Source organism: Anomaloglossus baeobatrachus, chromosome 9 (assembly GCF_048569485.1).
Source record: "Anomaloglossus baeobatrachus isolate aAnoBae1 chromosome 9, aAnoBae1.hap1, whole genome shotgun sequence".
Classification (NCBI taxonomy): Eukaryota; Metazoa; Chordata; class Amphibia; order Anura; family Aromobatidae; genus Anomaloglossus; species Anomaloglossus baeobatrachus.
This window is the reverse complement of record NC_134361.1, coordinates 55734834-55759209: the sequence shown is the minus strand read 5'-3', so window position 1 is coordinate 55759209 and position 24376 is coordinate 55734834. Positions and strand designations below refer to the sequence as shown.

Below are 24376 nucleotides of genomic sequence, written 5' to 3'. Positions count from 1 at the left end.
CGAGCGGCGCAGAGGCGCCGTGCGGGAAATGTAGATCCTGAGTGCTCTCACCAGATCCAATAAATGCAAACCTTTTTCGAATTGGTGAACTGGATGCGGACACAAAGACGGTAAAGTGATATCTTGATTGAGATGAAAGGAAGATACCACCTTGGGAAGAAATTCTGGAATTGGACGCAGAACTACCTTGTCCTGGTGAAACACCAGGAATGGAGATCTGCATGATAACGCCGCCAGCTCGGACACTCTCCGAAGAGACGTGATCGCCACTAGAAAGGCCACTTTCTGTGAAAGACGAGAAAGGGAAACCTCCTTCATAGGCTCGAAAGGCGGCTTTTGGAGAGCAATTAGAACCGTGTTCAGGTCCCAGGGCTCCAATGGCCGCTTGTAAGGGGGGACGATATGACAAACCCCCTGCAGGAACGTGCGTACCTGAGGAAGTCGCGCCAGGCGTTTCTGAAAAAATACGGATAGCGCGGAGACTTGACCCTTAAGGGAGCCAAGCGACAAACCTTTTTCCAACCCAGACTGCAGGAAGGAAAGAAAAGTAGGCAATGCAAAAGGCCAGGGAGAAACTCCCTGAGCAGAGCACCAAGATAGGAATATCCTCCACGTCCTGTGGTAGATCTTGGCGGAGGATGGCTTCCTAGCCTGTCTCATGGTGGCAACCACCTCATGAGATAAACCTGAGGCCGCTAGGATCCAGGACTCAATGGCCACACAGTCAGGTTCAGGGCCGCAGAATTCCGATGGAAAAACGGCCCTTGAGACAGCAAGTCTGGACGGTCTGGTAGTGCCCACGGATGGCCTACCGTGAGGTGCCACAGATCCGGGTACCACGACCTCCTTGGCCAGTCTGGAGCGACGAGAATGGCGCGGCGGCAGTCGGACCTGATTTTGCGGAGCACTCTGGGCAACAATGCCAGAGGTGGGAACACATACGGTAGCCGGAACTGCGACCAATCTTGAACTAAGGCGTCTGCCGCCAGAGCTCGGTGATCGTGAGACCGTGCCATGAAAACCGGGACCTTGTTGTTGTGCCGTGACGCCATCAGGTCGACGTCCGGCATCCCCCAGCGGCGACAGATCTCCTGAAACACGTCCGGGTGAAGGGACCATTCCCCTGCGTCCATGCCTTGGCGACTGAGAAAGTCTGCTTCCCAGTTTTCTACGCCTGGGATGTGAACGGCGGATATGGTGGATGCCGTGTCTTCCACCCACGTCAGAATCCGCCGGACTTCCTGGAAGGCTTGCCGACTGCATGTTCCCCCTTGGTGGTTGATGTATGCCACCGCTGTGGAGTTGTCCGACTGAATTCGGATCTGCTTGCCTTCCAGCCACTGTTGGAAGGCTTGTAGGGCAAGATAGACTGCTCTGATCTCCAGAACATTGATCTGAAGGGTGGACTCTTTCCGAGTCCACGTACCCTGAGCCCTGTGGTGGAGAAACACTGCTCCCCACCCTGATAGACTCGCATCTGTCGTGACCACCGCCCAGGATGGGGGTAGGAACGACTTTCCTTTTGACAATGAGGTGGGAAGAAGCCACCACCGGAGAGATTCCTTGGCTGCCTGAGAGAGGGAGACCTCCCTGTCGAGGGACGTCGACTTCCCGTCCCATTGGCGGAGAATGTCCCATTGTAGTGGACGCAGATGAAACTGCGCAAAAGGAACTGCTTCCATTGCTGCTACCATCTTCCCTAGGAAGTGCATGAGGCGTCTCAAGGGGTGCGACTGGCCCTGAAGGAGAGATTGCACCCCTATCTGTAGCGAGCACTGTTTGTCCAGTGGAAGTTTCACTATCGCTGAGAGAGTATGAAACTCCATGCCAAGATATGTTAGTGATTGGGTCGGGGTTAGATTTGACTTTGAAAAGTTGATAATCCACCCGAAACTCTGGAGAGTCTTCAGTGCCACGTTCAGGCTGTGTTGGCATGCCTCTTGAGAGGGTGCCTTGATAAGTAGATCGTCCAAATACGGGATCACGGAGTGACCTTGCGAGTGCAGGACTGCTACTACTGCTGCCATGACCTTGGTGAAGACCCGAGGGGCTGTCGCCAGCCCGAAAGGTAGAGCTACGAACTGCAGGTGTTCGCTTCCTATAACGAAGCGTAGAAAACGCTGATGCTCTGGCGCAATTGGCACGTGGAGATAAGCATCCTTGATGTCTATTGATGCTAGGAAATCTCCTTGAGACATTGAGGCGATAACGGAGCGGAGAGATTCCATCCGGAACCTCCTGGTTTTTACGTGTTTGTTGAGCAGCTTGAGATCCAGGACGGGACGGAATGACCCGTCTTTCTTTGGCACCACAAACAAATTGGAGTAAAAACCGTGACCTTGTTCCTGAAGAGGAACAGAAGTCACCACTCCTTCCGCCTTTAGAGCGGACACCGCTTGCAGCAGAGCATCGGCTCGGTCGGGCGGTGGGGAAGTTCTGAAGAAGCGAGTTGGAGGACGAGAGCAGAACTCTATCCTGTACCCGTGAGACAGAATGTCTCTGACCCAACGGTCTTTGACCCGTGACAACCAAATGTCGCCAAAGCAGGAGAGCCTGCCACCGACCGAGGATGCGGAGAGAGGAGGCTGAGAGTCATGAGGAAGCCGTCTTGGTAACGGTTCTTCCGGCTGGCTTTTTTGGGCGTGATTGAGTCCGCCAAGAATCTGAGCCCCTCTGATCCTTTTGAGTCCTTTTGGACGAGTAGAATTGGGACCTGCCTGAGCCTCGAAAGGACCGAAAACCAGACTGTCCCCTCCTCTGTTGAGGTTTGTTTTGTCTGGGCTGAGGTAAGGATGAATCCTTACCCTTGGAGTGTTTAATGATTTCGTCCAAACGCTCACCAAACAATCGGTCACGAGAAAAAGGCAAACTGGTTAAGCACTTCTTGGAAGAAGAATCTGCCTTCCATTCTCTCAACCACAGGGCTCTGCGTAAAACCACAGAGTTGGCTGACGCCACCGCCGTACGGCTCGTAGAGTCTAGGACAGCATTAATTGCGTAAGACGCGAATGCGGACATTTGAGAGGTCAAGGGTGCCACCTGCGGAGCAGATGTACGTGTGACCGTGTCGACCTGTGTAAGCCCAGCTGAAATAGCTTGGAGTGCCCATACGGCTGCGAATGCTGGCGCCAACGACGCTCCAATAGCTTCATAGATGGATTTTAACCAGAGCTCCATCTGTCTGTCAGTGGCATCTTTAAGTGCCGCCCCATCTTCCACTGCAACTAGAGATCTGGCTGCAAGCCTGGAGATTGGAGGGTCCACCTTGGGACACTGTGTCCAGCCCTTGACCACGTCAGGGGGAAAAGGATAGCGTGTATCTTTAAGCCGTTTGGAAAAACGCTTATCTGGATAAGCGTGGTGTTTCTGGATTGCGTCTCTAAAGTCAGAGTGGTCCAGAAACGTGCTTAATTTACGCTTGGGATACCTGAAATGGAATTTCTCCTGCTGTGAAGCTGCCTCCTCCGCAAGAGGAGCTGGTGGAGAAATATCTAACATCCTATTGATGGACGCTATAAGATCATTCACTATGGCGTCACCATCCGGGGTATCTAGATTGAGAGCGGCCCCAGCATCAGACTCCTGATCAGTTACATCCGCCTCATCACACAGAGAGTCGTCCCGCTGGGACCCTGACCAGTGTGATGAAGTTGAGGGTCGCTCATAGCGAGCCCGCTTAGGTTGTCTGGGACTGTCGTCCGAGTCAGAGCCGTCACCCTGGGGTGCATGTGACACCCCCGGCGCTAGGAAGTGGTCCAGCTGAGGGGGACCAGGGGGCAATGGATCAACAGAGCCCATGGTCTGAGTTACTGGTCTAGACTGCAATGTTTCAAGAATTTTAGACATAGTCATAGACAATCTGTCAGCAAAAGCTGCAAACTCCGTCCCTGTCACCTGGACAGCATTTACAGGTGGTTCTCCCTGGGTCACCTCTAGCAGCGGCCCCGGCTGAGCAATTGCCACAGGGGCCGAGCACTGCACACAATGGGGGTCAGTGGAACCTGCCGGTAGATTAGCCCCACATGCGGTACAAGCAGCATATAAAGTCCGTGCCTTGGCACTTTTGCTTTTTGCGGACGACATGCTGTTATCTCCTTGAGAAATCTAAGGAGGGTATATAGCAGAAAACCACCAGCGACTGTACAGTGCAAAGTAATGCCAGCACAAAATACAAAGTACACTATGGCACAAGTGGGGGAGAGCCCTTGAGGGCTGCTTACCGCCCGCTGGAAGCGGGTGTGAGGTCGTAGAATCCCTTGTCTGGGTCTCCCAGCCTCCCCTCCGCAGTTCAGCGTGCAGGCAGGAATGGCTGCCGGCATCCTGTGAAGAGGGGCGGACCGTGGGCGTCCTAAACAAAAGAGCGGGAAACTGCGTCCCCCTGTGCCTAGTGTGAGGGCTGGAGTATGTAAAACAGACTCCAGCTCTTAACGCTGCTGGACTGTACAGCGTCCCGCCCTCCTCCTGACTGGCAGGTCCGGGGGCGGGAACGATACGAACTAGGCCGCAAAAGCCGGGGACTGTAGTAATCTAGCGCGGCCGTCATATATGCACGGCCAGCGCGGAAGTCCCCGGCGCACCACAAATCCCAGCCGCGACCAGTAAACACTGACCCCAGCGGCCGGATCGGCCGATCGTACAAAGTCACCTCACTCAGCAGAGCTGTAGTGAGTAACGGCACCAGCGCAGCAGCGCTGTTTACCCCGGCGCACTAACACACCCAGCAATGCTGCAGTGTGCGTGCGATAAGCACGGGGACACGGAGTACCTTAATGAAGCAGGGTCCTGTCCCTGAGAAAACTCCGCTCCGTATCCAGCAGATCCTCCAGGGGCTGTGGATGGAGCACGGCCTCAGTGCCCGGAGACCGGTAAAGTCCCACTTCACCCAGAGCCCTAATGGGGATGGGGAAGGAATCAGCATGTGGGCTCCAGCCTCCGTACCCGCAATGGGTACCTCAACCTTAACAAACACCGCCGACAGAAAGTGGGGTGAGAAGGGAGCATGCTGGGGGCCCTGAGTATGGGCCCTCTTTTCTTCCATCCGACATAGTCAGCAGCTGCTGCTGACTAAACAGTGGAGCTATGCGTGGATGTCTGGCCTCCTTCGCACAAAGCATAAAACTGAGGAGCCCGTGATCCCACGGGGGGGTGTATAGCCAGAAGGGGAGGGGCCTTACACTTTTAAGTGTAGTACTTTGTGTGGCCTCCGGAGGCAGTAGCTATACACCCAATTGTCTGGGTCTCCCAATTAGGAGCGACAAAGAAAACTGAATTTGTTGAAGAGTATAATAAAAATAAATATGTGCTTTACACAGTTATATCATCTAGTCCAATTCTCTTATTGCCTTTTGGTTGCTCTTACTGATTTTTTTTCTGCTGACTTGCAAGTCTTATTTTGTTGTAGCTAAGCTATTTAGTGTTACTGTAAATTGAGTCGATGGATAAAGAACAATTCAGTCCAAAATTCTTAAATTTCCATATACGTGAAGCCAAAAGCCAATCCCGGGAAAAGTTTCAGATACACTGAGTTCTAGCTATTTTGCCACCAGCTAACAGCTGCTAAATAAACCCAAACACTTACAATCTAGACATTTCATTATACCTCAGGGTTTATGAAAGTTTAAGAAATGAATAATTTTCAGCAACATGAGAAATAACCATGAAGTTTTGTGTAGTTAAACTATGGTGTAGAGAGAGGACGGGGGTGTATGAAAATTGTTCTAGGGGCTCATTAATGTCATGTGCCTGCTTCAGATAAAGCAAATTCATTCGGTGCATCTGCGTTCCTCGGAAAATTCCTTTCTCATTTCAAAACATTTATGCACATGTATCTGTAGCGTCCCTGAACCCATCAGGGCACTACAAGGTACTGCATCCTGTCAAAGATGCACGGCCTACCCCCAGGGACCTGGAAGACCAGTACCGGTAATAGCAAAACACATTAAAATCCCAGTTTTCCCCATCCACAGACTGGTGACAGAATAGAGTGGACCCAATGGATGGCCACCTAGGGGTGGAGTCGTTCCAGTCCACTAGACAACGACCAGGTGGGAGAGGACGGACAGTTAGACAGTTAGTAAGTGTGAGTGAGAAAGAACGGACGTAACTGCACTGACACGGGAGTGGAACGGTGACCTGAGGGCCCAGGCGTGTGGTTGACGGCGGAGTACTCCGGGAACCATAGCACCGATGGGGTACAGAGCCCTAGGTCAGGCAAACGCTTCAGGTAGACCTGATAAAATCTGCACAGTGAGGGGACCATCCAGGACCTCACTGACTTAGAAGTCCGGGGGCACCAGCAGTAACGGGAGAACCAGGGATCGGAATCGAACACCAACCCTACAGGATTCCCACTGCCTGCCGTACAGACCAGAGACCGAGAGACAAACAGGATGGGACCCCTGGACGCTCCAAGCCATGGGGACCCATCAACTTGAGAGAGGTGCAAGGAAAAGAAGCCACCAGGTAATCAACCCGGCACTGGGACTAAGGGAACCAGAGGTGAACACCAGCCTTCCTCCGTGTACCAGTTACCAACCACTGTGAGTAAAGAGAACCAGTTACACTGCAATCCCTTGTGTGGCCTACTATCTTTCCATGCCTAACTCCTTCATCTACCCCCTGGGCCCCGGCCCTACTTGTGGAGGGCCCAACATCTAGAATGCCGTCAACATCAGCCCCAGCGGAGAGACTGTGCAGCGTCAGGTTCTACCTCCATAACTGCAACCCGCAAGTGGCGTCACAACATAAATTTTATTAAACCTTCACTTCACCCTTTAATGCGTCCCCCAGGGTCACGGAATCGGGAAACGGCCACCAAGTGACACATCCCAGTGATACACCGCCCAAGACAAAGTACCCCATAGCCCTGGGGCGAGTCATATCTACAGTATGTATGTGCAATTGACACATACAGCGGGTGAAATAAGTATTGAACACATCACCGATTTTATAAGTAAATATATTTACAATGGTGTTATTGGCATGAAATTCTCACCAGATATTGGTAACAGCCCATCCAATCCACAAAGGCAAAGAAATCAAACCAAAGATGTCCATAAATTAAGTGATGTGTTATAATGAGAAATGACACAGGGGAAAAGTATTGAACAAGGAAAGTCAATGCACCAGCTGAAATCTATCAGTAATTAGAAAGCAATCCTGACACTTAATGAAAGAATAATACCACCTGGTTGAACTGATGGTCTATAAAAAGGTGTCTCATTACCAAATTACCACACAAGAAACATCTCATGATATGTAAAACCAGTGAGCTGTCTCAGGACCGGACGTGTAGAGCATTCAGCTCAGTGATGACAGTGGACACAGTTACACGTGTCACGGCTGGTGATTCTGAATTGATTAGCATGTTAGCATGCCCCTGTGGGCGTGCTAACATGCTGAGAGGGCGAAATGAGCGCAAGAACTAACAACCTTAAGATTAGTCCCTGCGCTCATTAGCATATCATAAAGGTTCTTTAGAAATACTTTTTCTAAAGATCTCTTTATCTATGCTAGTGTATACAGGGACGGTTAGGCAGGGATTAGAAATATGTACCCAGAACTGATCGTGGCTCTGGCTGCATATTGCACATGACAGGTTCCCTTTAAGGCCCATTTATTTAATTGGTTTTGAAATTATTTTATTTTCTTTACAGTAAGAGCCCTTATTCCGGTCGTCATTTACCAATACAAGGGTGAATGAAGGAGAAAATCCTATGAAATATATTTATATTTTGTTAATGAGAATATTTTGCGTGATGTGTACATTCTGACTTACAATCGAGCAGCATTTGTCATTTTTGGAAGTGTTTCAATAGCGATGAATCTTATCTTTTGTGAGAAAGTGACTGATTAAAATTACAGAGATGACAAAGTGTAACTGAGAATGAATCAGTAATGGTAATGTGCGGCTGTGCTGGTGCCAGAGGAGCATCGTCGCCTGCCTTATTAATGTGTGCAGCACACAAGTCTTGCACGCATCCATTACACTACATGCAGTACTCTTGGCTGTTTAACCTTGGACAGGATCTGCTGTGTATCTCTTCTCTTGTACCAAGCTGTCAGTGTTGAGTTGAATGATTTTCTTCAATGTCTGCAGCCACTCCTCCATTTCCTGCTCCGTCTCTGCTGCCAAATGATGGCTCGATTTATCCAGCATCCTCAACTCGAAAGCATTGCGACGCAGCTTGGGACACTAGAGAAGAGGAAAAGAAGCCATAATGTCAATAGAGATTACACATAAAAAAAGTTTAAATATAAGAAAGTAGATTAGTAGAGAAGATGTAAATATTTGTTTGTTACTCTCTTGTAAGTGTATATCTCTTGCAGGTGTTTATCTAATTTTTAGCTCATACAGGTGTTTATCTAATTTTCCCTTTTTTCTTCCTTTTTGCATTTATTTTTTCATTTTTTTTTATCCTTTTGTCAATTTATCCAATTTTGTCAAAAACATCTTTTTTTATATCAGATCTTTTTTATTAAACAATTAGGAATCAATACAGAGAAAATATATTGCATCTTATATAACTAGTAAAGGTGTACATAGAAAATACATATGCTGTCTATAAATCAGGTTCTTCCTCTGTATATAAAAAAAATAATTCTTAGATCACAGTTATATAAATTGAGCCTACAAACAACATGGCTCCACAGATAAACAAAAGTTAAATTATGTAATAATACCTCACTCTAAGGCTGCTTTCACACATCCGGCTTGAGCTGTTCGGCTCAATCCGGCTGTGCAAGCTATGCAACGGATGCGGTGAAAACACCGCATCCTTTGCATATGTTTTTCCCATGCGGCCCGTCCGGTTTCTGCCGCTTGCGGCATGCTACTGAGCATGCGCAGTAGCAAAAACAGCATGCGGCGGCCATAGGCATGCATTGAAAAATGCGCCGCATCGGCTGAATGCGGCGCGATGCGGGTTTTTTTTTGCCGCACGAAAAAACGTGCCAGGCAACGTTCCATCCGGCTGCCGCATTGGCTAAATCTGCCGCATGCGGCAAAAACCGGATGGAACGCAAGGCCATGCGGCACTAATTAAAGTCTATGCAGAAAAAATGCAACCGGCAGCAAAAAAAAAAACGGTTGCGATTTTCCTGCAAAGTGCCGGATTGTGCCGCATTGCAGAAACCGGAGGTGTGAAAGCAGCCTAATAGAAAAGTCTCCTCCATCAGCCGTGTCGCTCCGCATCATATTTCCATACCCGCTTGCCTCTCTCTCCCTGTTTAATCATCAATCACACCCTTCCGGCCCCTCCCACAGCGCCGCTCAAAGTCCACTTCACCACGTAAAACACTAGTTTTAACTTTTACTCCCCAAACGTTCCATTCACTGCAAGCACAACAGTAACTGGTCCAGCATTGCATCCTGCACTAGTGCCCCAGAGGGGAGACCCGGCGACTCCATCCATGGCTGCCAGATTTTGTAAAACTTTCTCAGTGTTTTTCTCTTTAAATAAACTCCCCTTTCCAATCTAATGACGTTATTTAATTTATTTTTAAGCTCTGGTAACGTTGGTGGTAGAAGATCTAACCAATGGTATGCCAGTATCTTCGTTGCTTGATACAGGATACGTGCTATTCCCAGGGCTGTTGGAGAGTCCGGGTCTACTCCTCCCTCCCACAGACTCAACAAACATAAACGAGGTGACGCCTGTATTGTGATATGATACATTTGGTCTATGAGTCCCAGGGTTTGTTTCCAGAAATCACCAATGTGTCCATACTCCCACATAACATGCATCAAATGGGCATCATCCTGTCCACACCTAACACATTGTGCATTTGGTCTAAGTCCCATCCTGAATAATAGGCTGGGAGTTTTATATACCCTGTGGATGAGATATATTTGAGAAAGTCTTTGGCACTCAGAGACCGCCAGTTTAGGGACCTGTTCTAGAATGTCGGACCACTGGTCTTCTGTCAGGGGACCAACGTCCCGTTCCCATTTACTTTTAACAGTCAGTGGGTATGTCTCCAGATGGGCAGGTAGTAATCTTTTGTATAGTTCAGAGATAAGACCTTTAGAGGACTCAGATGTAAGTAGCATATGTAATGTTTGATTATGTGTCACTGTGACCGGGTTTGTCCTCCCCTGTCTTTCCAGTGCGTGCCTCAGCTGTAAGTATTGATAAAAGAAGACATGCGGAAGGTGAAACTCCGTTCTCAATTGCTCAAAACTCTTAAGAATATTATTTTGTAGTACTTGTGACACTAAATGGATCCCTTTATCTTCTCATCCTCTGAACCCCACTAATTTTTTTAATCTCTGGCAAATCCGGGTTCCGCCACAGTGGCCAGAACTCCGTAGGCCCATTTATCTTTAAAAGAAACTTACCTCTGTCCCATACCCTAAATATCATAGCCAGTGTGGAATATCGTGCCCCATTTATCTGTCTTTGTCCCACATCCAACTGGCAACCCGGATATTTCCATACCAATCCCCCTCTCACTATATCACCACTGTTATCATACGCTCCTTCTTTGCCCCAACCCCTAAGATGTTGCATCTGGGAGGCTATATAGTAAATATATGGGTTTGGTACCGCCAGTCCTCCCTCCTCCTTTCCCCGCTGTAGCACTTGCAGTCGAATCCTAGCCTGTTTTTTCTTCCAGATAAGTTCCCAGAATAATGTATTCATTTTTGCAAAAAATTCCCTACATATCCACACTGGAGAATTATGTATAAGGTATAGTAATTATGGCATCAATACCATTTTCATTAAGTTGGATCCACCGATATTTGATAGCGGCAAGCGACACCAGGTGTGTACCTTTGCTCTAAACCGCTGCAACATTGGTTCCAGATTTAGGGCCTGGAAATCCTTCGGAATTGGGCTAAGGGGCACTTTGCACACTACGACATCGCAAGCCGATGCTTGCGATGCCGAGCGCGATAGTCCCCGCCCCCGTCGCAGCTGCGATATCATGGTGATAGTTGGCATACCGAACATTATCGCTACGCCAGCTTGACATGCACTCACCTGCCCTGCGACGTCGCACTGGCCGGCGAGCCGCCTCCTTATTAAGGGGGCGGGTTGTGCGGCATCATAGCGATGTCACACGGCAGGCGGCCAATAGAAGCAGAGGGGCGGAGATGAGCGGGACATAAACATCTCGCCCACCTCCTTCCTTCCGCATAGCTGGCGTGAGCCGCAGGACACAGGTAGGAGATGTTTCTCGCTCCTGCAGCTTCACACACAGCGATGTGTGATGCCGCTGGAACAAGGAACAACATCGTAACATCGGTCATTTCCAAATTATGGAAATGACAGACACTACACCGATGATATGATTACGATGATTTTGCGCTCGTTAATCGTATCAAAAAGGCTTTACACACTTCGATATCGCGTGCGACGCCGGATGTGCGTCACTTTCAATTTGACCCCACCGACATCGCACCTGCGATGTCGTAGTGTGCAAAGTGCCCCTAACAGTTATTCCCAGATACTTAAACTCTCGGACCACAGGAACCGGTATCTGCAAGTCCGAGAAATCCACCGGGAGAGGGTCTATCGGCATTAAAGCCGATTTGGACCAATTAATCCGAAGGCCAGACCTCCGCCCAAATTCTTGAATGATATCCATTGCCGGCAAAATCGAGGAATGTACCCTGTCTAAATATAAAAGTAGGTCATCCGCATATAATGATATTTTCTGCTCCACTACTCCACACCTAAATCCCGTTATCTCCCTGGACTTCCGTATTGCAACTGCCAATGGCTCCACTGCGGTAGCAAATAGCAAAGGCGAGAGCGGGCACCACTGTCTAGTACCTCTTCCAAGAGGAAAAGACTCAGAGACCCTGCCATTAGCCCTAACATTAGCCTTGTCAAAAACATCTAATAAGTTTTTTGCTCATAGTGTTATATTTTGCTTGGTTGAAACTATATGGGAATTATATTATAAGGGGGCTATAACTTGCAATTTTCTCTACTTTGCCCACTTTTCAGAAGTCGCAATAGTAAACCAAGAAGCATAATTGTGGAATATTATGCTTTAAGCCACAAAATAGGGCAAAAATTGGTAGTGTAAAATTCATTTATTTGCTTAAAAAAGTGGATGTGTCCCCTGATTACCAATACAAAGCTACATATGTTTTTTAAAGGGGAAATCTGTCACCGAATTTGTGCTGTCCAAACTGTGGGCATCATGAATCGAAGCCTGGCAGTACGATTGCAGCCAGGTATATTTTTCTCTAAAGAGCTCCGGTGCTTTAGTGTTGTTAGAGGTCATTGACAAGTCTATCATTATGGAAGACACCTGACAATCACATAAAGCGGCGCTGTGACAAGCCGGACTAGTCTTGCCTCTGCTTATGGTTGTAAAGGTTCAGCGATGGAAGAACTGGAGGCTGACCTACAAAGAAAGGGTCACTATATTGAAGACCTACCTGGTCCCCCTCTTTTTGTATGTCTCTGTCATTTTCCCTTTGTCAGAGCCTTTCTCAGCGAGGCTCTTCAGCCTGTTCTTCCAGCTCTTGTGGGAGAATAGGCTGAACCTAATAAAGAGGGGAGTAACGTACTTACGGCGGAGAGAGGATGGGTTGGATATGTTGAATACAAGGGTTTTCTTTGACTACTTGTTTCTGAAGGTGAATTTTGGGAACATGGACTCAAACAGTAGCTCCTTGTGGGTGAATAGTATCAGGTACTGGATATTGCCTTTTGAAGAGTCTTGGGTGCGAGGTGGCAGTCTCAAGAGGAGGAGATGGACAGGTGACTACCTCCCCCAGTATCTGGACTATGGTCTGAAGTGTGTCAGGAAGTGGGGACTGGAGAGGTCTTACATTGAGAGCAACAAGAGAAGAGACCTGTATGCACGGATATGTGGGACTTTCTTCCATTCTCCACTGGCCCTGAGGGACTGTGTCACAACCACCCTACAGGAAAGTCTCAGGTTCCTAAACGGGAAACGACTTCCTTCAAAACTGTTCGATATTACTTGGCTTTCCCTACATAGTCGGTTCTTTGTCAGGGGGAATCTGAAGTTTCTGAGTGTCTCTGATCGGACCTGTCCCCTTAGTTCTCGGCAGGAGGAGACTATGGATCACTTTATATGTGATTGCTGGGGAGGAAGAAAGATCATCTACAAATCCCCAGGCTGCGGACCCTAAAGTATCCTGATATAGTTTACGGTGTCCCCTCTACTGTCAGTAATATCGACAGAGAGACCATGTATATTATAATTAGTGTCATCAAATATTATCACTGGCACATGAGGACCCAAGTATCACTGCACAATGAGTGGTTTGATGATACCGCCGCGGCCGATCAGGTTTTGTCGGAACTCTAAATAAAATAAAAGCCATAGAAATTGGAAGGAGTCAGAGGAATGCAACATTATGGAGTAATCTGAGATTCAGTTAGGAGATATGATGTTTTTTTTGTTATTTTTTTCTCTCTCTCTCTCTGCCAGGGGTGGATTTTTTCATTTATGTATATAAAGTGATTATTTAGTGCTTTTGTATACAGTTAGGTCCAGAAATATTTGGACAGTGACACAATTTTCGCGAGTTGGGCTCTGCATGCCACCACATTGGTTTTGAAATGAAACCTCTACAACAGAATTCAAGTGCAGATTGTAACGTTTAATTTGAAGGTTTGAACAAAAATATCTGATAGAAATTGTAGGAATTGTACACATTTCTTTACAAACACTCCACATTTTAGGAGGTCAAAAGTAATTGGACAAATAAACCAAACCCAAACAAAATATTTTTATTTTCAATATTTTGTTGCGAATCCTTTGGAGGCAATCACTGCCTTAAGTCTGGAACCCATGGACATCACCAAACGCTGGGTTTCCTCCTTCTTAATGCTTTGCCAGGCCTTTACAGCCGCAGCCTTCAGGTCTTGCTTGTTTGTGGGTCTTTCCGTCTTAAGTCTGGATTTGAGCAAGTGAAATGCATGCTCAATTGGGTTAAGATCTGGTGATTGACTTGGCCATTGCAGAATGTTCCACTTTTTTGCACTCATGAACTCCTGGGTAGCTTTGGCTGTATGCTTGGGGTCATTGTCCATCTGTACTATGAAGCGCCGTCCGATCAACTTTGCGGCATTTGGCTGAATCTGGGCTGAAAGTATATCCCGGTACACTTCAGAATTCATCCGGCTACTCTTGTCTGCTGTTATGTCATCAATAAACACAAGTGACCCAGTGCCATTGAAAGCCATGCATGCCCATGCCATCACGTTGCCTCCACCATGTTTTACAGAGGATGTGGTGTGCCTTGGATCATGTGCCGTTCCCTTTCTTCTCCAAACTTTTTTCTTCCCATCATTCTGGTACAGGTTGATCTTTGTCTCATCTGTCCGTAGAATACTTTTCCAGAACTGAGCTGGCTTCATGAGGTGTTTTTCAGCAAATTTAACTCTGGCCTGTCTATTTTTGGAATTGATGAATGGTTTGCATCTAGATGTGAACCCTTTGTATTTACTTTCATGGAGTCTTCTCTTTACTGTTGACTTAGAGACAGATACACCTACTTCACTGAGAGTGTTCTGGACTTCAGTTGATGTTGTGAACGGGTTCTTCTTCACCAAAGAAAGTATGCGGCGATCATCCACCACTGTTGTCATCCGTGGACGCCAAGGCCTTTTTGAGTTCCCAAGCTCACCAGTCAATTCCTTTTTTCTCAGAATGTACCCGACTGTTGATTTTGCTACTCCAAGCATGTCTGCTATCTCTCTGATGGATTTTTTCTTTTTTTTCAGCCTCAGGATGTTCTGCTTCACCTCAATTGAGAGTTCCTTAGACCGCATGTTGTCTGGTCACAGCAACAGCTTCCAAATACAAAACCACACACCTGTAATCAACCCCAGACCTTTTAACTACTTCATTGATTACAGGTTAACGAGGGAGACGCCTTCAGAGTTAATTGCAGCACTTAGAGTCCCTTGTCCAATTACTTTTGGTCCCTTGAAAAGGAGGAGGCTATGCATTACAGAGCTATGATTCCTAAACCCTTTCTCCGATTTGGATGTGAAAACTCTCATATTGCAGCTGGGAGTGTGCACTTTCAGCCCATATTATATATATAATTGTATTTCTGAACATGTTTTTGTAAACAGATAAAATAACAAAACTTGTGTCACTGTCCAAATATTTCTGGCCCTGACTGTATATGACTGCAGTGATTTGTGTTTTGTTATTGCGCAATTTTTTGTTTTTATAATTGTATTTATGTTTGCTTTTATAATAAAAATTGCCTCTGCCTATGGTTTTCAGACACAAATTTAAAATATACCTGGCTGAAATTGTACAGGCAGTTTCCGATTCATGCTGCCCACCGTTTTGGGCAACATGAATTAGGTAAAAGTTTCCCGTTAATTAGACCTTATGAGGCTGGTGTACTTTTTGAAAGTTCCCCTGCCTAATATTAAAATGGTGAAGATGGTCACCAGATTCATAAACACCTCCAAAAAAGAGTAGCCAACTGGAGCATAAGCACTGTTATCATAATTATTATGATGAAGCTGTAACTTTTCTGTATTACCGTATTTTATTTTGGGTTACATCTTTATAATTTTAGAAGATTTTTCCCTTTCTTGAAGCGGTGATATTTGGCAAGAGGTATTATCATTATTATTGTTTCCTGCACAATATCTTCTAAAAATGTTTACTTGTCAGAAGTAAATATGTCAGCTTTATTCAGCATCCTGTAAACCTAACAAAGGGGACTCATTTCCCAGAAACATTTGGTATTATTGTAAAGTTAAAAAAAAAAATGGTTCTATAAGTGGATTTCTTCCATCTTGGATAACTGCGCCAACAGGGTACTCCTTTCTTTGGATTTTCAAATTCAGCAACCACCTTCTTCTGCATGTTCCATCATTGACAAGTTTGGCATCAGAGGGATCAAAGTACCAGCTGCTCTACACTATTTATGATTAGTGGTTAGTGATGAACGAGCACTAGCATGGAAGTCAATCGGGAACGTGAGCATTTTCCACAGAAGTCAATCGGGAACTTGAGCATTTTCCACATAGGTCAATCGGGAACGTGAGCATTTTCCACAGAAGTCAATCGGGAACTTGAGCATTTTCCACGGACGTCAATCGGGAGCTTGAGCATTTTCCACGGAAGTCAATCGGGAACTTGAGCATTTTCCACAGAAGTCAATTGGGAACTTGAGCATTTTCTACAGAAGTCAATCGGGAACTTGAGCATTTTCTACAGAAGTCAATCGGGAACTTGATCATTTTCCACAGAAGTCAATCGGGAACTTGAGCATTTTCCACATAGGTCAATCGGGAACGTGAGCATTTTCCACAGAAGTCAATCGGGACCTTGAGCATTTTCCACAGAAGTCAATCGGGACCTTGAGCATTTTCCACAGAAGTCAATCGGGAACTTGAGCATTTTCCACAGAAGTCAATCGGGAACTTGAGCATTTTCCACAGAAGTCAATCGGGAACTTGAGCATTTTCCACATAGGTCAATCGGGAACGTGAGCATTTTCCACAGAAGTCAATCGGGAACGTGAGCATTTTCTACAGAAGTCAATCGGGAACTTGAGCATTTTCCACGAACGTCAATCGGGAGCTTTAGCATTTTCCACGGAAGTCAATCGGGAACTTGAGCATTTTCCACAGAAGTCAATTGGGAACTTGAGCCTTTTCTACAGAAGTCAATCGGGAACTTGAGCATTTTCCACAGAAGTCAATCGGGAACTTGAGCATTTTCCACAGAAGTCAATCGGGAACTTCAGCATTTTCCACGGACATCAATCGGGAGCTTGAGCATTTTCCACGGAAGTCAATCGGGAACTTGAGCATTTTCTACAGAAGTCAATCGGGAACTTGAGCATTTTCCATGGAAGTCAATCGGGAACTTGAGCATTTCCCATAGAAGTCAATCGGGAACTTGAGCATTTTCCACGGAAGTCAATCGGGAACTTGAGCATTTTCCACGGAAGTCAATCGGGAACTTGAGCATTTTCCACAGAAGTCAATCGGGAACTTGAGCATTTTCCACGGAAGTCAATCGGGAACTTGAGCATTTTCCACGGAAGTCAATCGGGAACTTGAGCATTTTCCACGGAAGTCAATCGGGAACTTGAGCATTTTCCACAGAAGTCAATCGGGAACTTGAGCATTTTCTACAGAAGTCAATCGGGAACTTGAGCATTTTCCACGGAAGTCAATCAGGAACTTGAGCATTTTCCACAGAAGTCAATCGGGAACTTGAGCATTTTCCACAGAAGTCAATCGGGAACTTGAGCATTTTCTACAGAAGTCAATCGGGAACTTGAGCATTTTCCATGGAAGTCAATCGGGAACTTGAGCATTTCCCATAGAAGTCAATCGGGAACTTGAGCATTTTCCACGGAAGTCAATCGGGAACTTGAGCATTTTCCACGGAAGTCAATCGGGAACTTGAGCATTTTCCACAGAAGTCAATCGGGAACTTGAGCATTTTCCACGGAAGTCAATCGGGAACTTGAGCATTTTCCACGGAAGTCAATCGGGAACTTGAGCATTTTCCACGGAAGTCAATCGGGAACTTGAGCATTTTCCACAGAAGTCAATCGGGAACTTGAGCATTTTCTACAGAAGTCAATCGGGAACTTGAGCATTTTCCACGGAAGTCAATCAGGAACTTGAGCATTTTCCACAGAAGTCAATCGGGAACTTGAGCATTTTCCACAGAAGTCAATTGGGAACTTGAGCATTTTCCACAGAGGTCAATTGGGAACTTGAGCATTTTCTACAGAAGTCAATCGGGAACTTGAGCATTTTCAACAGAAGTCAATCGGGAAGTTGAGCATTTTCTACAGAAGTCAATCAGTAACTTGAGCATTTTCCACGGCAGTCAATCGGGAACTTGAGCATTTTCCACGGAAGTCAATCGGGAACTTGAGCATTTTCCACGGAAGTCAATCGGGAACTTGAGCATTTTCCACGGAAGTCAATCGGGAACTTGAGCATTTTTCCGGAGAAATACTTGAGTTCCCCATTGACTTCCATTATACTTGGGTACTCGAGTCACGCCCATCCAAGCATCCAACTGGTGGTTACGAGTACTGAGCTCACTCATCACTAATGTTGATAAATAGTATTGGTCTTGATGAATTGGGACCCAAGTGTCTGTTGACATTTTTTTTATCATAGTCATGCACACTTTAAATAGTCTACACCTCACCTAAAACGCTGTCTACTACTCACTGAATGTGCAGTTAGATGTCACGAGCCATCTGATGATCATGAAACGTGATGATCACGGCTTCACAGAGAAGAAACCTTTCAGGATCTTTCATGATTTTATTCAATTTTTTTTTTTCAGGTTTTTGTGGCCGACTGGGAGATTTACCATCTCTTCTAAGGGTACTTTCACACATCCGGATTTTTGCTCTGCGGCACAATACGGCGTTCTGCAGAAAAACCGCAACCGGCTTTTGTAACGCCGGTTGCGGTTTTTTTTTGCATAGACTTACATTAGTGCCGTATTGTGCCGCAGGGGCTTGCGTTCGGTCCGGTTTTTGCCGCATGCGGCAGATTTAGCCGATGCGGCGCCCGGATCGAACGTGCCCTGCAACGTTTTTTGCTCCGGCAAAAAACACCGCATCGCGCCGCATCCGGCCGCTGCGGCGCATTTTTCAATGCATGCCTATGGCGGCCGGATGCGGCGCGATGCGGCAATAACCGCATCCAGCCGTCGCATGCGGTTTTTGCCACTGCGCATGCTCAGTAGCATGCCGCAAGCGGCAAAAACCGGACGGGCCGCATGTAAAAACTTATGCAAAGGATGCGGTGTTTTCACCGCATCCGTTGCATAGTTTTCACAGCCGGATTGAGCCGCAGGGCTCAAACCGGATGTGTGAAAGTAGCCTTACAGATCACTATTTCCAGTGGGTGAGCAAGCATGCACTATGTGCAGGTATTTTATGACAGGCTTTGATGTACTTCAGATTAGATCACAAAAGATTTATGTACACTTTGTGATATATTTTTTTTTTGCTTCAATATTATTAAAAATTAATTTATAGGGAAAAGCTGGTTTATACTGAAGAATAGAAAAGTTTCCTCTTAAAACAAAGATCCAAGGGCAAATATGTATTTTTTCCTGACAAATAAAAGTATCTGGCGTTGCTCCAGTTTGCTTATCATTCCCCTGTCATACACGAGATTGGAATGATTGCTGTGGCCTATTTTTACGCAGCATTTCCTTTAAAGGGTAACTAATGATCAGAAAGTTAAATTTAAAACAACTAGAAATAGTCTGCAGCAGCCTCAAAATAGTCATGTCAAAGTTTTGCTTGTTTTTTCTATTCAAGTCGAATTTCATAAAATTTGTGGTCGTTGTGAATTCAAACAATTTGTATGAATCATGAAAAAAAGGTCCCGTATAATGTGCGACAGCTTCCCTATAATACCTTCCTAGATCCTATGGGATAGCACAGTCAGTCAGAAGGGTCTATCAAAGCCTGCATAAAAGCCTCAAGTAGGGAATCCAGCAGCCATTTTAAGGTGATTTTAGGATAGTCAAAGGCCATCAATGCTCAACAAGAAAGATGTGACGCCCTGGACTAGCCAGGTAGTCACATATAGGCCCTTGCATAACACCTGTCCCCTAAAAAGGTGTCATCAGCCACCCTTAAAACCCTAGTCACCTCCCTCAGAGCTTAATGGACACACCAGGGGGCGGAGCCAGGAGGTTGGCACGCCCACCGAGGAGTTCAGAGGGCCTGAGGCAGGAAACACAACAGTTGAGTTGAGTAGTTGGTCAGTGACAGGAGTGGAGTGCAGCAGGCCTGTGGTGACAGGTCTGCAGCGGGAACTGACAGGTGCCAGGGTTGTAGCCCTGGTACCTCGGCTAGGAGGCATACGGTGGCCTTAGCCTGCAGGAGCTGGGAAGACGGCCAGGTGGAACCGTGGTGGACCGGGACAGGGTAGTGGCTCGCCGGTACCGACCCAGGGAACAGACTGGAAACCGGAGCACACAGGGGGGTACTCAGACCCTGAAACGAGGTCCAGAAGCCACTGGACTGAGTTAATTCACTGACTGAAGTCTGGACTATAGGTCCTATCCCAGCCAAGTCCCGACTGAAGACAACAGCACACCGAGGGGGATAGAAAGCCACAGCATAGGCAGAGAGATCCCACGGGCCAGCGTCTGCGGGCAAACAGGCTTTCCCGACACACATACCGCCGGAGAGCGGACTCCGGTCGCTGAAGCGAAGGCAGTCTACATACACATTACACGGTGCAGGAGAAAGGCGAAGACCACCAACCCGAGTAGGGAGACCCAGACGGGCATCGACCACCATCATCTTGGTTTACCAGAGACTTTTGTGCATCAATCATAGTGAGTACAACTGTGCCCTCGGGCCACGCCTGGGCCACGCACCGCCAAGCACCAACATCCCATCCCAATCGGGTCCAGGGGCCATCACCCCTGCCCACGGAGGGGTTAACACCTTTGCTGCGCAAAATCTCCCCCAGGGTGCCTGGTAAATAGCAGCGGTGGTGTCCACATTCACTACAGACCGTGGGTGGCGTCACAAACTTAACTAAAAACCACGGCCCCGGCCGTAAACCTAACCCCTACGTAGCGCCAGCATCCTTCCAGAGCGAAGTGACCCTGGGTTCGGAGGCGCTCGAGCCACCCACCAACGAGCCCGGATCCGAGCGGCTCGGCTCCAGCCGAGCGCAGGGCGGTACAAAGACAGGAAGAAAAAACCATAGGGCCATTTCACTTTGTGTTATTACCTACTTTCACTGGTCCCGTTGGAGCTTCCGTCTGATCCCCCCTACAAAACGTGTTTCGGACGCATGCACCAACGTGCTATTGACTGTGATGGAGTAGACGGAGTCACCGTGTGCTATATCTTGCACCATTTTTGGGCGTATATGCTTTCTGCAGGCGGACACCCAGACGTAGTCAGAAAGCGTATACATTGTTACATAGGTTGAAAATTGATCTAGGTCCATCTAGTTCACCTTTCCTCCATCAATACGCCCAAAAAATGATGCAAAACAAAGCTAACCTACTGAACAAATACTCCAAAAAGCAGTGTGTTGAATAACTGTAGCACTTAGGCTGGACTCACACAAACGTATGAAAAAACAGTCCCATTCTCATCCAGGAGAGTAGGACGATTTTTTTCTCCCTTGTCATCGGTGTGCTGTCAGTGTGCAATCCAATTTTTATCAGCAGCTATTACTCATTTACAGTCATTTACAGGAGCATTTACAGTGTTCTGTACTACATGATAGAATTGCATCCATAAAAACAGACGTCACTAGGATGGTCCGTGTGCCGTCCGTATGCCATCCGTTTTTTTTCTCGCACCCATTGACTTGTATTGGCGAGTCTCAAACGTTTTCAGGATACAATCGCAGCATGTTACGACTTTTCGTAAGGGAGAAAAGCTGACCACCTGCTCTGCCTCATTGACTAACATTGTTCAAAGTGCAATGCGAGATTTTCTCGCATTGCACTTGTCTGAATTATACGTGTGAGCATACCCTTAGGCTAGGTTCGCACACTGCGTCTTTTTGACGCTGCGTTTTTGTGCGTTTTTGGCCGCTAAAAACGCACAAAAACGCACCTGCGTCGAAAAAACGCATCAAAAAACGCATGCGTTTTTGCCGCGATTTGGTGCGTTTTTGGCTGCGTTTTGCTGCGTTTTTGATCTCTGCGTTTTGCTGCGTTTTTCAAATGCATTGCATGGGCGGAAAACGCAGAAAAACGCAGGAAAGAACTGACATGTCCATTTTTTTTTTTAAACTCAAAAACGCAGGTAAAAAAAACAGATGTGTGCGGACAGCAAAAATGAAAACTCATAGACTTTGCTGGGGAAGCAAAGTCCTGCAGTTTTAAGGCCAAAAACGCACCCAAAAAACGCGCAAAAACGCCGCGAAAAACGCACTGTGCGCACATAGCCTTAAGATGAGAGTAGTAGTCTGTGAATAATACTTAGATTCAATTGACAGAAAGAGTGACTGATAGTGGAGGTGCCATCAGCAGTGCCAGACTCCGTGTGATGCACCGGTGATATATTGTAGCTGGCAATTGTCCTGCAAAATGTAACTTACAACTACACATATTTTTCCTCACTCTTAGTGCACTAAAAAGCAGAAACAAGACACCACAATAGAAAAAAAATCTGACGTCATGGTCAGATGGTGTGCTTGTTAGTCACAAGCGACTGTAATGAGTTTCTACATTTGCGAAATCATATTTTGTGAAAGAAGGAATAATTCCTCAAAATCCAGACTTTTATGTTTGAATAGTTTTTTATTGAAAACATTTTTTAAATAACAAACATAATCTGGGGGATACTTTTTGAACCATCTTTTTAATGAAAAAAAAAAATGTCCGTCTCAATTGGATTATGTTCAGGGACTCGTCGGATAAGCGTCTATGGATTCACGGGAGGCGGGTATGCGGGTAATCGTCCATTAATTCTCTTATCTCTGTACCTGGAAGGCTAATCTTTAAAATGTGGTCTTGTTGTAGGAGGGTGGATCCAGTTAGGTGGGAACTCTTTGTACCTTGCACTTTCACCTTAAAGGTGCTTTACACGCTACGATATCGTTAATGTTTTATCGTCGGGGTCACATTGTTAGTGACGCACATCCGGCGTCATTAACGATATCGCAGAGTGTGATACTTACCAGCGACCTTAAGCGACCTCAAAAATGGTGAAAATCGTTCACCATGGAGAGGTCGTCCCAAAACCAAAAATCGGTAATGTTTGATTATCGATGTTGTTCGTCACTCCTGCGGCAGCACACATCGCTGTGTGTGACACCGCAGGAGCGAGGAACGTCTCCTTACCTGCCACCGGCCGCAATGAGGAAGGAAGGAGGTGGGCGGGATGTTACGCCCCGCTCATCTCCGCCCCTCCGCTTTGATTGGCCGGCCGCTCAGTGACGTCGCTGTGATGCCAAACGTTCCTCTCCCTTGAGGGAGGGATTGTTCGGCAGTCACAGCGACGCCGCCGACCAGGTAAGTGCGTGTGATGCTGCCGTAGCGATAATGTTCGCTGCGGCAGCGATCACACGAAATCCCATGCACGACGGGGGGCGGGTGCTTTTACGTACGATATCTCTAGCAATTGCTAGCAATATCATAGCGTGTAAAGCCCGCTTTACTCTCCCATGTTTCTGTTGTCTTTACTGTCTCTAATCCTTCTCCCACCTCTTCTTCTTTATCTTCTTTATCTCTTTTTATTTTTCAACTCATTCTTACTATCCCATATAAATATGAATTGTACTTGTTACTTTCGATCGCCAGTGGCGCAGGTGTAGACACGGGACTGTGGTGATTCTTTAGCAGCTAGCTTGTGATATATACCCTCAGCCTGTGCGATGTGCAATTGTTTGATTCTATTCTGCTATTCTAATAGACTTTGATTTGAACAAAAAAAACATGTCTGTTTGTGCACTGTATTATTAAATTGGCTTTTTGTTACTAGCGGCTTACCATCTGTTTCTATAGTGAGGTCATTTTGACATTACTAAGGCTTTGCTTTCTTCAAAGAGATTGAAAGGGCTTGGATGAGGCCCCAGGAGACCTCAAGTGTTAAACACATGCTTTCAGGGCAGAAGGAGTACCTAGAGATTAACACCAATATATGTGTGGCAAATAGAATTTTTGGAAAAAATTTACAGAATCTGGCAAGTTTGAATTTCAAAAAATTTGAAGGTTACGACCACGAGCAACTGACTAAGGCCTAATGCCTGCTTTTCATGGGACGATTGATTGTGCGATTTCACAATCAATCGTACCCGTCCCCGTCGTTTTTGCGTCACGGGCAAATCGCTGCCCGTGGCGCACAAACTCGTTTAACCCCCGTCACACGTATTTACCTTCAGCACGACCTCGCTGTGGCCGGCGAACGTCCACTTCCTGAAGTGGGAGGGACGTTTGGCGTCACAGCGACGTCACACAGCCGCCGGCCAATAGAAGCGGAGGGGCGGAGATGAGCGGGATGTAAACATCCCGCCCACCTCCTTCCTTCCGCATAGCCGGCGGGTGCCGCGGGACGGAGGTAAGCTGCTGTTCATCGTTCCCGGGGTGTCACACGGAGCGGCATGTGCTACCCCGGAAACGATAAGCAACCGGCGCCATTTTAATTAAACGAGATTATGAAACCGAGCGACAAGTACACGACTCATGATTTGTGAGCGATACTGCGTCGCTCGGAGGTGTCACACAGCCCGACGTCGCAAGCGATGCAGGATGTGCGTCACAAAAACCGTGACCCCGACGATCTATCGCACGATAGATCGTCTCATGTAAAGTACCCTTAAGAAACACGGCATGAAAATCAAGGCGAGTGGAATGCGATAAAACATCGCATTCCACTCGGACCAATATTAGCCTATGTGCCAGCATCCATGAGCGATTATTTTCTCAG

The 24376-nt window shown here is 46.8% G+C and overlaps 1 protein-coding gene across 4 annotated transcripts in view; it reads right to left on the bottom strand.

Annotated features, from left to right (window-relative positions):
- The window catches only part of DOCK11 (dedicator of cytokinesis 11), a 449693-nt gene that overhangs the window by 334821 nt on the left and 90496 nt on the right, over nucleotides 1-24376 (bottom strand). For all 4 annotated transcript variants that reach the window (XM_075323721.1, XM_075323722.1, XM_075323724.1 and 1 more), the window contains exon 8: nucleotides 8017-8194. In XM_075323721.1, coding sequence (XP_075179836.1) covers nucleotides 8017-8194 — 178 coding nt within the window. The remainder of the gene's footprint in view (nucleotides 1-8016; nucleotides 8195-24376) is intronic.